General features: G+C 43.4%; 1 protein-coding gene across 1 annotated transcript in view; it reads right to left on the reverse strand.

The window, feature by feature from the left end:
• Positions 1 to 16,954, reverse strand: part of LOC113999997 (contactin-4-like) — a 234,158-nt gene that overhangs the window by 25,366 nt on the left and 191,838 nt on the right. The window contains exon 7 of the mRNA XM_039380823.1: positions 13,348 to 13,443. Within this exon, the coding sequence (XP_039236757.1) occupies positions 13,348 to 13,443 (96 nt within the window). The remainder of the gene's footprint in view (positions 1 to 13,347; positions 13,444 to 16,954) is intronic.

Consider the following 16,954-nt stretch of genomic DNA (forward strand, 5'->3'; position numbering starts at 1 on the left):
CTGGAAAATGGGAGATGCAGAGATTTCTGGCAAAACCCATAGCCCCCTTGGGTCTGTTTTTCCTGATCACCTTCAGATCTCATCACTTTTCTAAAGCACTCAATGATAAACTCAATTAAAGTCTCCCTATGCTGCCCCCAGAATATTCTGCTCAAGACAAGAAACAAAACTAAAGACACTTCTAAATTACACCAAGCAGGGAAAAAAAGTTACTGAAAGCTGCACAGAAATTCTGCTACGAGTAATTACTGTAATTAGACCTTATGGTTTTGCCAAAACAATGTTCTCTGGTCGCCTGTCTTGGGAAATTCATATATTTTGTCTTTGCCTTTAAGTACAAGAAACTCTTCTTGATTTTTTTTTTTTTTTTAAAGTCTCTTCCATAAAGTCAGGGCTGCCACTTAAAAAGGTCTCTGGGGCTATTATGGGAAAAGCTATTAAAACATCAAGATTATGGTGACCATAAAGCTGAAGAGAAGAATGAAATTTTGGAATCAGTATTAGCCAAAAAATGGGGATCATTTATCATTTTTAATAAGAACAGTGTGGGTACAACACACTATTATTTTTTATAGGCTTTACTGACAGTTACAGAGATGAATCCAATCTTTAATGATTCCCATAATTCCTATGTTATCACCCACTATGTCACCCTCAAGTTGGACAGGCAGGAACTGCTCTTCTGTGTGAAACACAAGGTTTGCAGCATTTCCTGTCAATTGTGATGCACAAAAATTAGATTTCACTATGGATGGCAAGAAAACAAAACAAAACTAAGGAAATTAGGAAATCCTCCCTTTAAACTGTCCCAAGCAACCCAAAGTATGGCTGCAAGAGTACATAATTTTGAGACATTCTGAAAGGAAAGGTGAGGTTCATCCCAGCATGTAACAAACAACATGTGAAGTTTTTCCTGGAGAGAAAGTTATTCCCTCAACTACTGCAGGGCAACTGGTGGTGGTGAGGAACTGGATTTAGCACTGTGATTTTATATGAATTAGCCAAGTTTCTTGGCTCTGTGTATTTTACTGTCTGGCTGAAAAGTGCCAAACATATTTATATATTAAATATATTTTTTTGTATCCAGATACTATAATGTTTTATATCTCCAAATACTATTTTTTCCAATTAAATTGATTTTGTTTTATATTTCCAAATACTATAATGACATTTTGTACAAACCCTCAATCATATCCATTGTTGTTGTAGAAACTTCTACAACATGAGAGCTGGAAAGGAAGCTCCAGGCACCACAACAAACTGCCTGGGGAAGGGGAAAAGAGGATTATCAGGAAAGCTCCTCTCCACATCCCTCCATTCCCTTCTGCCAACTGCACTTTGGGTCCTGGAGTTTTGGGCCATTTTTCTCTCTCACAGTTTTATTTTAATAGCAAACTACATGAATTATACACTGTACGTATTTTTTGGGGGCCTCCAGACCGTTTCATTACCCTGCTAGAACACTGGATCAATTTTTTATCTTCTAGTCTTAATTAATCCCGAAATAATTTAAAGGAATCAACCTGGACAAAAAGCGTCGCCCGATAATTCTCCCCTTGGCTCTGTGCTCTGCCCTCTACATCACACAGGGCTGCCCAGCTACACCACACCACGGCCCTGGGCCTCAAATGCAGGCTTTTATTAAAGGAATGATAAATAATGAACAAGATTAATCTGAGGTTAATAAATAATACATTTTTGGATGAACCCTCAGCTGTGCTAAGCCCGACGACACAGTTACTCAGCAGCCAGCCAGCAGTTTGCACACAGAGAAATGGGCTGTCAGAAGTGTGTAAGAATGAGAAAAATGTACAAACTGCCCAATTTCTGTCTTAGATTCTTCCTCACAGCAATTTTCAATGCCTGCAGGGCCGTGTTTGCTCCCCAGCCCCTCGACTCTGCGCCTGCCCACTGTGTAGAGCTTCACCTACGGGTAATTAAAAGGGCAAGAGGTCTTCATTACCTGAAGCCTAATCAATAATCACCTGTATCTGCTGCATCTCCATTCTGGGTATCTCTAGAACAGTTAATATCTGATGGCTGTACACAGCTGACCTGGCTTATCTCTGAGGAGCAGCCTCCAGCCTCCAGCCCCAGTCGATGCCACGGCACCGGAGCATTAACGACTGTTGCTCTGTGGCATCGGGGCATTCTGACAAAATTTAACCTAAAGTTCCCTCAGGGAGAGAAATCCACAGCAGCCTTTATCTGTGACTGAATAGAAAGTGTTATGAGATGGAGTCCTGGGCTGTTGTATTTGCTGCAGTTAAACACATAAACCCATTTCGACAGCATCTGCCGGGCAGCAGGCGCCCTCCCGCCCCCTCACTGACTTAGGGCCAGCAATTTGGAAGAAACTATTGGGCTTTTTACCTGACAAACTTAGCAAACTGTCTTACAGAAATTTACAGCTCAGCCCAGTCCTGCCTGAAAGGAAAACCCACCAACAAATCCAACCTGTATTTGTCATAAGGGCTTGATACCTTCTGAAGCAGGTTTGGTGTTTGCTGGAACCAGTGAAACCTTGCCCAGGATTAGACTTGATGCCACGTAGTTTCCTGCACTTCTGGCTTAAACTTCAATTTTTGGAGTTAGGCTCAAGCCAGCTGCTCTTGGACGAGGCTCTTGGGAAGGGTCACTCACCCCAGCCACATCCCTTCCCGAGGGATTTTCAACCTGGAACTGCACCAACCAGGGATGATGCTGCAGACACCTGAAAAGTTGGGATGTTGGGCCTGCCAAGAGAGACAGTGATCCACTGAGGAAGGGAATTATCACAGAATTATGGAATGGGTTGGTTTGGAAGGAATCTGAAAGCTCATCCAGTCCCACCCCTTGCCATGGGCAGGGACACCTTCCACTATTCCATGTTGCTCCACACCCTGTCCAACCTGGCCTTGGACACTTCCAGGGATGGGGCTTTCAATTATGAATAAAAAACTTATTTCTTCTAAGAACACTTCAATTCTGGAGCAAAACACCATCACCTCTGGCATCAAGGAGGTCCCAGAGATAGCCAAGGCAGCTGATTTATGGTGAAATCAAGATTTCAGGAAAACCTAATGAGCATGTAAGGTAACGTGCCACATAACCCCATCAAACCAACCTTTAAAAAGAGCAACAACACAGAAAGCTCTCACAAGTGGGTGAACAGCTATGGATTTGCTACAGCCTTCACTCCTACTAATCACCAACACCCTACTCATGAAAGCCAGGAGATGCATCCTTGCTCTCCTGTGGCACTGATTCAAGCCTGGATGATTTCACATCTTTTACCCACTGAGCAATGTATAGATCTGTGTGATGCTCTCTCTGCTTGTAAGTTCATTTCAACGAGGAAATTCTGGTACTAATAAAAAGAATAACAGCTTGTTATGGCCCAGAGAGTGGCATCAACATCCTCCCAAAGAAACACTCATCCTCACCTGACTGCCAGAGATAAACATCTCCATGGCAGATCCTGTCAGCAGCAAATGGAAAGAGGGGAGAGAGGAGAGACTGGACAGAAAAAAAAAAAAAGAAAAAAAGGGGCTAGACTGAAGCTGCTAATTATGGGAAAACATCAAATGAGAATAAACACACTGCAGCTGGGCATGTGCAGACACAAAGCTTACACTGATTTTTAATTCTGCACTGCAGTTTTGCTGTGAGAGATTCAGTGGTTGCTGATACTCTCCAGGCTCGAGTTACATAAAGTGCTCCACACACCACCTGAAGGAATGACTCACAGATTTAATCCAGCAGTTTGTTTTCTGTTTGAAGTCAGACAGAGTTAGCCTAAAATCTTTTTTTGTGTGCACTTGCTTCACTAAAGCTAAAGGTCCCTGGGCTTGTTTTAAAACATATTTCAATGTGACCCAGCTAATCCTTTAATACCAGCTTTCAGTACCTTTGATCAGCCTCTTACTGGAGCTATAAGAGATTAGATCAAACCTTAAAAAGGAGAAAAAAACAAACTTGGTTGCAGAGAATTTTCTTACTGCAGTGAATTAATATCATGATCAAGTCCAAGGCTGAAATATCTGCCCAAACAGCGTGGGGGGTATGTCCTTTAGGGCACTGCTGTGGCACTTGCCTGTAGTACACAGGAAAAAAAACATTCTCTTTACATATTTGATAGATAAACAGTGTTTTGATAGATAAACAGGGTTTTGATAGATAAACAGGGTTTTGATATCTACCAGCTGAAACCATCATCAGGGTTGCACATTCATCCTCTCGTTCAAACAAATCATGGTCACATATTTAGACATTCCACATGTGTGAGGGAACAGCAAATGCCCAAACCAATACCCCCACATGTTTTCCAACAACAGAACATCACTCTCACAGGAATGAGGGTTCACTAGTCCAGGACTATTGGCTTTAACAACACAGCACGTGCACCCAGGGGGGGTGGAAACCCAAATTTGGTTGCAGAAGTGGAGATACACCGATGCCAATCAACAAACATTCTGCTGTGAGAGCAGGTCACAGCCCTTGCTGCTTCTGAGAGCTTTGCAGAGATCAGCTGGAGCTGGGTCTAGAGGGAAAGGGTGGTTGCACCAGGTTAGCAGAGCCTGGGAGCAAGACTCTGATCTCTAATTTATTTTATAAAGAGATCACAAGACGTTACACTTTCAGTAAATGCCTATTGACTGGATCTTGTCAGACGACAGATTTCACTCATCTGCAGCCAAACCCTGCCTGCTCTACCCCCTTTCAATCCCATTTCAATCTTCATTTAGTGCTGCCTGCAATCGAGCAGGGGAATGAACCACATGACTGGCTCGCAGATGATTTCTTTTTAAAGATGTCATGAGCTGTCACTGATAAATAAAAAATCCATTAATGTCATGTTCCTTATTATTTTGGTATTTCCAAGGTCTTTACTGGAGAGTTGAGCCTCTTCCCATCCAGTTCTCTGTGTCACAGACCCCAGACATCCTCCCCTGTCCATGACACCCAGATGGGGCATCAACGTGGAATGGCAGGTGATAGCAACAGTGAAGGTGATAAATCACATATACCAGTTGAAAAATTTGGGTCCAAACTCCTGTGCCAACATCTCTTCTTGCCTGTGACCCTGTTTTGCAACTCCAAATTCCTCCCTGCTGAAATGAGGCAGATCATACACACACCAACTCAGGTGCTTAAATTAGTGTAAATCTATAACGAGCTTGGCATTTGTGCTATTAGAAATATTTGTAATTTCATAAATCTCTCAATTAAAACAGCACTGCATGTTCCCTGTGCTGTCAGAAACACCAAGCCAAAGCACTCCCAAATTAGAGGAGAATTTATCCTTATCCCTTATCCTCAAATATGTTGATAAACTTGTGCACAAACTGAATCAGCACTTTTAGAGAAAGGATTATGTCAGATTAATTTTAATCTAATCCATTTCTATCTCCTGAGCAGCTTTTTACTTCTTGCTTTAAATAATTTAAACGGTGACTGTGGCACAGCATAAAAAATAAATGATGGGAGATGCACTTTAAATGGAAGTTACAATTCTCAATCACTTTTTATTTAAATGAGAGTTTCATATGCCTGATTTTAAGTTTAATGAAGCCCATTTTTGCTGAACTGTAATAATCCTCCCCACGTGGAACCAGACCCAGACGGATGACACTCTCCTGCAGCTCCATGACTGACTCACCCACTCTGTAAGTGCTCTGCAAAGAGACACCCTGGGTGAATTTGGGGCTGTCAAATGTTGACACTTCTTTCTTTGGACTAGGGAATTTTCCTGCTGTATGAGGACATGTGAGTGACAGCCACTGTTAAGAGGAAAAACTGATTAATTCTGATATTTCTGTTGTTGTGCTGTTTGTTCTCATTATGGTCTTCTCCATCTCCCACACATCCCATGAACATCCCCCGTCCAGTGAGCAATGCCAAGGAAATCCTGGCTGAACTTCACACATTCCCATCCCAGGAAAGGCACCTGTGAGCTGTGGGGCCCCAACTCATGGGAACACCACCTTGCTGGGGCATTTTCCTGCTTGTTTGGAAATTGAGCCTTCCCTCCATCATTCCCTGCATCCTGCAAGCAGAACCATCCATGAATAACTCACAACAGTTTAACTCCTGGCCGTGATCCAGAGAGGTTTGCAGCACCTCCTGGTTCACCTCTGCCAACACCGACCCCACTGCCACAGTCAAACAGGTCAGATGCATCACTGACATCCCAATGCAAAATATTTCTCTGATTCCTTCTCCTTTTCCTTTCCCAGCCAGTTTACCTGCTCATATTTTCACTCCAGCCTCTGGAGTGATCCATGACAGGCTGCTCACTGACCTTGCAGCACTTTGACAAGTAGTTGAACCAACTTACAACCAGCTTAGCAGATTTTTTGCTTGGTTTCCTAGAGAAATTGAGCTTTTACAAGTGTGGTGCCCACCCAGCTGTGAGATACTCCTCTCTAAATTAGCTTCTCACTAATTGGAACCAAATCTGACCAAGCAGCAAAGGCTTACAAGACATTCAGACAGGAGAGAAAGAGGAGAAACTACGAATCCCTTAACAGGGAGAGGGCAGGGGTAGCTCAGCCCTTCATGAATCTGCTTGGCAAGAGGCACCTGCCCCATCCTGGGCATACAGGCTGTGGAAGAAACACATTTCTAAAAAGCACTGGGCATTCCACGCTGAAAGAAACAGCAGGAAAATAAAGGCTGAAAATGAGGGTTACTGCAGAGAAGTGGGGGGCAAAAAATGCTCCAGGATGTAAGAAATACACCAGGAGAAGCATTCTTATCCCAACAAATAAGTAACGTCCCATTCCTCTGAATTGGGAATGGAAACCATCCAACTGGCAGTTGGGCTTGATGTTCCTTGTGGGTCCCTCCCAGCTCAGGATATTCTATAATTCTACCAAGCATGCCACAAATAAAAGATCTGGTACTGAGAATCTGATTTAACACTGAGGGGAAGACGTTTTTCAAGGCTCTTGCCCAAAGCCACCCTGAATTCTCCATCCAGCAGAAATAAGAGATGGATCCACACAGAGGCATCGCTGCTGCCTGGGCAGAATGAAATGATCCCCTGCTATTGGGGAGACATTAGGTGGAAACAGCCTTGGCCTCTCTGGCCATGAGCTATTTCTAAAGTTATTCCTCCCCTTTCCATCACCTCTTTCAAGGCTGAGTGTTTTCCAAAGTTTTAGCACAAACTTTGTTCGTGGTGACTGTAAGGACTCCAACAGAGAGAGTTACAAACGTTCGTTCCCGTTGTTACGACAACAGCTCTAATCATTTATTAATCATGCATTAATTCTTCATAAGTGACAAAAGAAAAGGCAGCGTGACAGTTTTCAGAGAAGAGAGAGAAATAACTGCAAAACTGGTGCCACGGGATGGGGAGGAAAGGGGCACAAGTACCTGACAGCAAGTGAAGGAAGCTGAGTTCCACAGCACTCCCTGCCGAGCAGCACCGCTCAGGGGTGAAAGCCCCACACATCCATCCTCTGATGGTATAAAAATGCCTAATAATTGCCTTCTTCCTTCTGCACTGTTACAATTAATCTTCCCAGGTTTCCCCCCTCCTCCTTGCATTGGATAAACCCCAGGGACTCTGGCACGTGATTTGGGCGACAGATTCTTTACGAGACAGACCCCCCAAACCATTCATCACCCTGAAGGCCATCAGGCACACTCAGAGCCAAAACATTCCCACTGTTTCCAGCCCGTGAAGTGCCCATCATCACTTAAAAAAAAAAAATAATAATGAAAGCAGTGAAAAAGTGACCAGACAAGTAAACACACACTGATCGTTTCTCTGCAGAGCCCAGAAGTGGTTCCGGCGTCGCTGTAATCAGTAAAGTGCTTTCTGAAAACATGCCTGGTGTCCACACTTCACTACCTACCATACAGCATGAAAGGCTGAGATTGAGATGGAATCAGAATTGCCATCTCTGCTGTCAAATGCTAAAATTTAGTTAGTTCTACTTGATTAAGCTGTGCAACAGAACTAAAAGTTCTCCCAGATACTGGGAGAGGGGGGGAAAAAAAGGCAGGAGAGAGTGATAAAACCTGAACACATCCATTATGTGAAAAGATGTGAGAATAATTCTCTGTCAACATTTCAGCTCCCAGACAAGCAGTCCATGGCTGTGTTTCCAACAGGAGTAATGGCATCAGATAGGAAAGAGTTATGGGAACAACTGAGCTTTAATGAATCTCCTCCACTTTGGGAAGATGGAATTTCACAAGTGCATTGAGAACATGGGCTCTGCAGAGAGACAGAAAACTGATTTTCCTTAAATCCTGCCTTTGTTCCCTGAAGGAAACACAGCTCCAAGATGCCCAGGAAGGTTGTCTGACTCCCCAGCAAGGAGCAGAGGGACAAGGTGTGCAGGGAACTGAGGTTCAGGGATAGAAATCATGTTGGGGAGCTTCAGTTCCAGGGTCACCAGGACCTTTGTTAGAGGCCCTTCACAAGTGGGCAGGAGAAGACATGTCTTGTAAAAATATCAGCATGTTTCCATCTGCACATCTAAGCACTTTGTTATCTAAAAAAAAGCAATCATCTTATTTATTCCTTGTACAGATTACTGAGATAAATTAGGAGTGAGAATAAATATGCTCCAGATGTGGGGAGTGGTGGTACAAGCTAAGGACAGGGAGATCCCAGAGCAGGACACACCTCTAGGGAATGCAAAGGGAACAGAGAATTCAAACAATTAAGTAATTGAGAGCTCATTTTTGTCAGTTCTCTGTGTACATTCACAGTACAGCACTCCAAGATCTCCATTTCCATAGGGTTTTCCCACGAGGGCTGGAAGGCAAATGTCATGAGAACATCGTGTATGGATCTTCTAAAGATGAACCCAGAGGAACTCGCGGGAGGGGGGAGCGAAAGAAATCCTAAAAGACAAGTTCATTTATCTTCCCAAAGAAGGGAAGGGGGAGGATTTACAGACTCATTTGTTCTGCATGAGGATGGGTGTGCCACCAGCCTGTCAAGTGGGCAGAAAATATTTTCCAGGACTGTACTTTTTTTTTTTTTTTAGTCTCTAGACTCACAGCGAAATGCCAGGGATGTTAGGAGGAATTTGAAAACTGTAGTTGTTAAAATATTAACAACCCTGCCCCTGACTGTCAAATAAATCTAGTAAAAGTGGCAGCTAAATTACTCAGTTCCCACAAACTTCAATGAAAAGAACTATTTGGCACAGAAGAATATTTTGTCTTAAAATTTGGAGATAAAAGTTAAAAGGACAGTGACCTCCAAATACTTCCCAGGCATATCCCCCCTTGGAACACAATTCAGAGCCCTGAGAAACACAGGCGAGTGTTTGCTTTGGGTTTCAGAGCTTTTTGTTTGTTTGTTTCAATCAAGTTTATCTCAACAGGAAACGTATCTTGCCAAATTTGATCAACAATACTGAAAAGAGCAAACAAGAAAAGGTAACCTGCTTCCCCTGCAAAGCTCCTCTCAGAAGGAAAACATTTTCACCAACAGCTGAACTTGAACATTATTTTAAGTTTGAAATGGTCAGTGGCTTCTAAATTAATCTAAATGGCCTAAAAATACAACAGAATGGAACACTTAGGAAAAACCAAAGGCTGTTTTGGTTGTGTTTTTTTTTGATTTTGGCTTGTAATGGCACCCAGGTTGATTTGCTCTTCCAGATGGTCAAAGGAGGGGATTCATCCCCTCTACTCTGCTCTTATGACACCCCATCTGGAGTACTGCCAGAGGGCAGGGTTAGATGGGATACTGGGAAGAAATTCTTCCCTGGGAGGGTGGTGAGGCCCTGGCACAGGTTGCCCAGAGAAGCTGGGGCTGCCCCATCCCTGGAAGTGTCCAAGGCCAGGTTGGACGGGGCTTGGAGCAACCTGGGCTGGTGGAAGGTGTCCCTGCCCATGGCAGGGGTGGCACTGGATGAGCTTTAAGTCTCTCCCAACCCAACCCATTCTGGGACTCTATGGCTGATCTAGCAGGGCTTTGAAAATATAAAGCAGCAGAGCATTGTTTTATGGGATCCAAATTCTAAGACATGCTGAGATTCCTTAATGACTGCCCAGTTAATGCTGTGGAAGTGGCCAGTGGCTCTGGAAGTGGCCCCTGTTGTTCTGCATCAAAGCCAAATTTTAGCTACACTCATAATTTAGGATTTTTGCCTGTTTTTTCATGTCCACTTAAATACCTACAGCTGCTCATTGTGCTGTTACACAGGCCCCAATTCCACGTTCCCAGAGCAATGTTTACTCTCAAATTATTTCTTCTGTTGAGCTTCACAGGTAGAATGGTTGACACACAACCATCATTAGGCTTTTGATTAAAGAAACAGTGGAAATAATGAGAGAACACCCTTTACAAGCAGGGTAATTATCTCAGAAAAAAGGTACCAGCCCAGGTAGGTTCCTGCAAGTCCTTTAGTGAAACAAAGGCAAAAAAAAAGGAAAGGAAAAGAACTGAAACTTCTAACTTGGGGGACTGGGAGGGAAGCAGAGATTCAGATGCTGAATCTCCAACTCATATTAAACTAAAAATTAGGACAATACACAGAGATGCCTCAATTGTTGTGTGCAAGCCACACACAGCCTGTTTGTTGATGCTGAAAATACCTGTTCATCATTTGGACTCATTCTCAGGATGAATTTCTCATAACATTTGAACAGTAGGAAGCTCTTTATTGGGCATCATTAAGAAGAAAAACTACAAAGAAATCCTCAACAACTAATGCACGTAGGCCAACATAACCTCACTTTTAGCTGCTAGCTCTTTAGAAATGGGTATTTCCAAGCAGCAAAGTCTTATGGTGAACTACAGTTGAAAGGTTCAAGGTCTGGATGTAGCATCTTTTTTAAAAAATCCACAATTTTTTTAAGACCAAGACAACCAAGGGAAAAGAGGAATTTATTCCCCTTCTCATTTATTATCTTTTTTCGACCAAATTTCTTCAGGGGGGCTCTAAGCATTGTCATTTGACCCACCTAAAAATGGAGGAGACACTGGCCCTCCTCAGACACTTTGGAAGTGTTTCCCATCACACAGATATTCTTGAGCTGTGCTCTCTGACACCCAAAAGAATATCCTCAGCTTTGTGCTCAGCAACTGGCCAGGAGTTTTTTTCCAGGCTTCTACTATTCCAGTGAACACTCTCATCAGTGAAGCAACAGCAATTCTCACACTGAATCATTTTGCTTCTTAAAATATTTTTTAAGATTTCATTTTCAGTGCACACACTAAAGTAAAAAAATAACAATAATAACATAAAAGTGTTTGTTTTTGTTTTTTTTTCCCAGACAGTCCCATGCTTCAGCATTGGTCATTAACATCTTCAGGCCCTTTTTGCAAGGATGATGAAGTCAGGTTGCTGCCCTAATCAAGTTCTAAAATAAGTAATTGCATTTTCTCTGTCTTAACTCGCCCTCTCAACGAGAGGGATTGTTTTTCACTGCCAAGCTGAACGTTTTTTCCTGTTGCACTACAACATGAAATACTTGCAATGTTATACCAGGGGACTGCAAGGAGCTGATCTCTACAGCTCTGCTTTGCAAACACTGCCGGGGCCCCTGGGGATGGAGCTGCCCATGGAACACGGCGGTTTTCCGATGAGCAGCTGCTTCCAGGGACACCTGATACTCTCTGATGAACCTCCCTGAGCCCAGAGAGAGCAGGGGAGGGTTGTGGTAATTGTGCAGTGACTGTGCAGACCCCAGAGCTCTGGTTACACCGGCAGATGAGCAGTTGGCTGATGGAAACACCATTAAAAGAATTAACTTTGCAGTTGTGACTTTTAAAACTCATCCTCATTTCTAACCTTAGCAGGAAGGCAAAGTAAAAGAAAATATTGCCACAGAGCAGATTAATTCCCACAGAGCAAGGGTCTTGGTTTGAATGAACTGGACCTGGTTTGAGTTTCCATTAAATAGTTTCTATGCGAACCAGAAAACAACAACTGGCACAACTCCAGCCCAGCTCAGTTACAAAACTGCAATAGAATAGAACTGTTTAGAATAATTGTGGATCTGGTTACAATTAGAGATAATTTTCTAGCTGCAATAGAGCAGGTCAGGGATGGTGGTCATGTGGGAAGTCATCTCTCACCCAAATGATTGAGGGAAATAATTACCCTCGAGTTTTCTGCCTCTCTGGGCACCAGAAATGCTCTCACCTCCTGGTCAGTGAGAGATGCTTTCCCACACACTGAACCCAAAGTGGAAATAATGCCAGTACCTTTCTGGAATTCATTTGGCATCATCAGTAAGTAAACCCAGCCCAAAACTTTCTCCTGAATCACCTGATCAACAATTTCCTCCTCACTGCTCAAACCATCACCAGCCACATCTCCACACAAGGTGCTCACGCTGCAAAGATTCCTCATGGCAAAACAGAAACCTCTCAGCAACCACAGAGACAAAGACAAATGTGCACAAATCCTGCCTCATCTCTGGGGTGTCCGTGACATCCCCGTGTCCCTCTGGGACTCAGGAGCCTCCTTGTCTGTGGAGAAACGGGAGGCAGCACCACATGGCCATGGGTGCCCCCAGGAGCCAGCGGGGTTAGTTCTGCTCACTGGGAAAGGGCCCCAGCTGAACAAGATCCATGGGTAGGTCTGTCAGCTGGTCAGATGTGAGCAAAGCAGCTCCTTAAGCCCCTGTCTGCTCCTGTCTGAGCAATAAGCTCAGCCTAACAGCAAACGGTCCACCGGGCAAACTCCATCCAGCTGATGAGGACAGACAGATTTCAAAGCAGGACGGCAAATTTCTTTAAAAGGGACACGGATCCATGGAATGATGACCACTTGTTTTGATGGAACAAACCACCCCCTGATGAAAGAGGCAGCTGCAAGGGCTGGGTGTTGATCGTGGTGGTTGCTGGCACAACACGCGGTGCCTGTCGGGCACACGCTGGCCGTGCCTGACACGGCAGCCAGCAGGAACTGGTGATGGAATGACTCCCTCTCCAACTCATTTTTTTCTGTATAAACGTAACAGTGCAACACACACGACTGGGACATCAGCCACAAACACCTGACTGGCACATTTAAAATAAATTTGTGCTAAACTGAAAGGATTGTTCTGAGTTTTCTAAACCTTTATAGCACATTCTTTGAAGTGAACAGCACGAAGTACTTGCTACACAGAACCATGCAATCATTTAGACCTTAAAGATCACTGAGTCCAACCATTAACCCAGCACTGCCAAACCTACCACTAAACCATGTCCCCAAGTGCCACATCCTCATGGCTTTTAAACCCCTCCAAGGAGGGCAAACTGTCTTAAGATTTTAAAGTGCAGCAAAAGTTGTAATAATATATGAATAAATGCACCGAGAATCTGGAGAACACAAAACAATCTAGAGCAGAAGCTTGCAAATACCCCTGGTATCAATGAGAAGGAAAGTGTTTTACCTCCCGAGTGGGGCGGGGGCCCACACAGCAGCACCATGCCCTGGCCCTGGCGCACAGACACCGTGCTCCTCGTCCTGGTCTTGAAGTTCTCCAGGTCTGCCAAGAGAGAAAGAACTCAGTCAGAGGGCCATTCATGGTTTCTCCTCGTGAGAAGCATAAAAGCTTCACCAGGACTTTGCTGCAAACGTCGGCGTGGAGGGGGAGCTGGTGGGACCCGGGTGGAGCATCAGAAGCAGCAAAAGGATCAGCAAATGCCTCCACAGGCTGGCAAGGGGAAAAGGCAGCAATTTACCCACAGCAGAAGACACATCTAGAGAAACCTGCAGCACCTGGAATGCTGGCAGAGCTTTGTTCTATGAACTCATGAAGAATTACTGCCTTAAATAACCAATTACCCATAACCCAGCCTGTTTGCCTTCAGGAGCCTTGTTACTGATGTCCTCACAACCCGTGTGTGGAGACCCTTCCTCTCCCATAAGGAAGTCTCTCCTACCAGCTCCATGTTACCCACACAGCTCCTTAATTAAATTCCTCCTTCCACCTCTCTCTTTTTCTCTCCTCAGGGCCCACAAACGGCAAAAATACAATTCCCTCTCCTCTCCTTGCACGTTGAATCCAAGGAAATTGCTCTCAAGTGAGGAGGTGACTCTGTGAGCACCAAGACACGGAATCACTTTGGCAGCCTTTGATCTTTAACAGTCCCCTGCATTTCAATTTTCATTTTTTTTCTTGTCTTCAGTGTAGCTGAGCCTTGGTTTGGCGATTACAAACCTCTTGGTAGTGCAGTTGGGAACCAGAGAAAACACAGAGGTGATAAATATTTATCAGCAGGAACTGGTAGGAACATCATTAAAAGTTTACAAGGATGAAAAATTAAGCTTTGATTTTTATCCCCTCTTAAAAAGGTTTTCTGCACACATATTTAAAAAAAAAAAAAATAAATACAATCAGAAGTTGTCACCACTTCATTTCCCTGAGAGTACAATGGAAATAGTGAGTAACAATTAGCCCCAGTCACCATGAGATTTCCAGTACAGTTCTGCCAGACCCTTACACTGTATGGTACATCATTATTATATTTATTTCAGCATTTTAATTTGCATTTTAGTGGATAAATATTGAGAGGATTTACAAAGCCTTCTACACTGAATGACTTATTTGTTAAAAGAAATTAGTCCAAACCCTGGAGTTTCCCAGTCTCAAGTCACAGCCTGAATCTCTAACTTTGCTTTGTGATTTTCTTTGTCCTTCTGTCTGTTTTTGGCCTAGGACAGAAGGAAAACAGAAGGAAACCCATTATTAAGGAAAACAGAGAGATATAATTTTTCATTCCTAAATTCTATCAGTCTGACAGGATTTTTTTTTTTTGCAGTTTACAGGAACCACTAAAGCATTTCTCTGACCACCTGCCAGTCCATAGATTTTAATACATTTTGACTGCATACAGACACAAGACTGGATTCCACTCTCTCTGAGAACAGCAGCAGGAGGAGGAATAGCCTAAAGCCAAAATAATGCCTGGAGGAATAAACATGGTATTAGGAAACATTTTTTTACATCAATATAGACAAGAAAAGCATTGCTACCAGGAAAAGGATCTCTGCTTGGATGAACAACTAGGAAATGCTGGAAGAATGGTCAAAATCAACTGAAGGCAGCAAATAAAGCAGAGCATCCACCACCACTGCTCACAGGGCAAACCACCAAGCTTTGGGAGTCCCTGTCAGTTCTGAAAAGCCTCCTGGATGTGCTTCAAATCTGAATAAAACAAGATTAAGATAATTATAAGAAAGGCTGATGCCTCATCAAAGCCATTAGGCTGATTGTGCTGGTGCACCCTGAAACCCACAGATTTATTTTCTCAACACCTAAATAATAACTGGAAGTAAACCCAATATCATTAAGATTTTATTAGCAAGAAGCTTCATTTAGACACCACCTCACAGTCTTTGCCAGGAAATCAGGAACAATGTCAGTGTGGAATGGTTATGAAATGTATGGATTAGTGATGGGTGGGTTGGAGAGGTTCTCCTCTGCTTTCCCGTGCTGTGCAAAGCAGAGAAAAGCCTTTCCTACAAAATTATGCTCAAATGGGTGCAGAATATTGCCCTGAAATTTTGTGCCAGGTGAGACCCGAACGAAAGTTAAACCCACTCGCTGACAACCACCCCCCGTGAGGCTGTAATCCAGAAACACCCCTCTAATTCTTCATTCCCTGTGTCTGTTATCTTCCTCCAAGGGCAACAGCTGTCTAGTGCCTCTGTACACCTCCCCAGAAGCAGCTAAGAAATTATTCTCAGTACTTTTGACATTAAAAATCAATGGAATGGCAAAAGAACAAAAAGCTCAGCAATGAACGACTGAATGACAGTGTGACTGGTTTGGCTGTCTGTGTCTGCCCTAATGGCAGCATTAAGTTCCACTTTGCTTTGTCCCCAAGCCCAAAGACCCTGAATTAAGATATGACTTTTTTTGTTCTTATTTTCCAATAAAAAACCCTCAACAAACAGACTCACAAACCACCAGGTTAAGGGGAGCGCTGAGGAAGAAAATATTAACAGTCACAATTCCGGAGGTCAATGTCCTGCCAAAGCTTATTGGGAGCACAAAAAGCTACAGCAATGACTCCACTGAACATGGAAAAATATTGTATAAGCTCCAGTAACTCCAGCATCACACAAGGACATGACTAGTAATGATTTCAGTGCAAAGAGGAGAATACAACAGGGAGGTGCAACAGGAACACAGGTTACTGTGAGTAACAGTTACTCACGCCTTATTTAACGACTGGGTGAAGATGCCTTTTAAACAACTTCCCCACAGTATCAATTCTAACTCAGGCTGAACACACCCACATAAGTATGAAGTTGTGTGTAATATTTAATTTAAGTTGGATGAGTTTAAAAGCAGCTGCGTGACTTTGGGAAAGTCACTTCACTTCTCGCTGACAAAGTTTGCACATCTCTAAGGACAAGCACTTCAGCTGTGTCTCTCAAAAGAGGCTTAATTAGCTAATATTTGCACTAAAACCTGACATCTGGTGCCAAAATGCACTGGAGTGCAATACACACCCCAACACCCAGCCCTTAATAGGGACTTGAACGTTTTTTCTGACATTATGAGATTTTTTTCTGCAGCCTCTGTTAAAACTCTGGCTTAATGTTTATGATACAACTTATGCAGGTACCAGTGAGTGATGCCAGTCTGACACAGATGCTTATTCCCCAAAACCACTGCAAAGCCCAGGAGGTGCCAGCAGCAGCTGTCAACCCACCAGCTTTTCACTTTGGGGAGGGGATTGTTTTAAATGACCTCCTTCCCAAACCTCAAGTGGGGTTTAATAAAAGCTTAAGCAATCTGAAACGATCCACAGGCCCTCAAGACTGGGTAGTTTGTCTCAGTAAATGGCATTTGGAAACTTTAATCAAAACCATATGGCTTTTCACAGTGACAATTATGCAGCTTTGCCTAGAGTAATGAAAAATTTCCCCAAGTTTTGCCTACAATTTTCATAGCAAAGAAGATCCAATTATAAGCAAAACAAAAGAGCTGCGGCCTTTTAGCCTTTATTAGGACCTAGTTGGGTGTGCACTTTATGAAATCTGAT

Source organism: Pipra filicauda, unplaced genomic scaffold, assembly GCF_003945595.2.
Source record: "Pipra filicauda isolate LSUMZ 115617 unplaced genomic scaffold, ASM394559v2 scaffold204_size1372650_pilon, whole genome shotgun sequence".
NCBI classification, from domain to species: Eukaryota; Metazoa; Chordata; class Aves; order Passeriformes; family Pipridae; genus Pipra; species Pipra filicauda.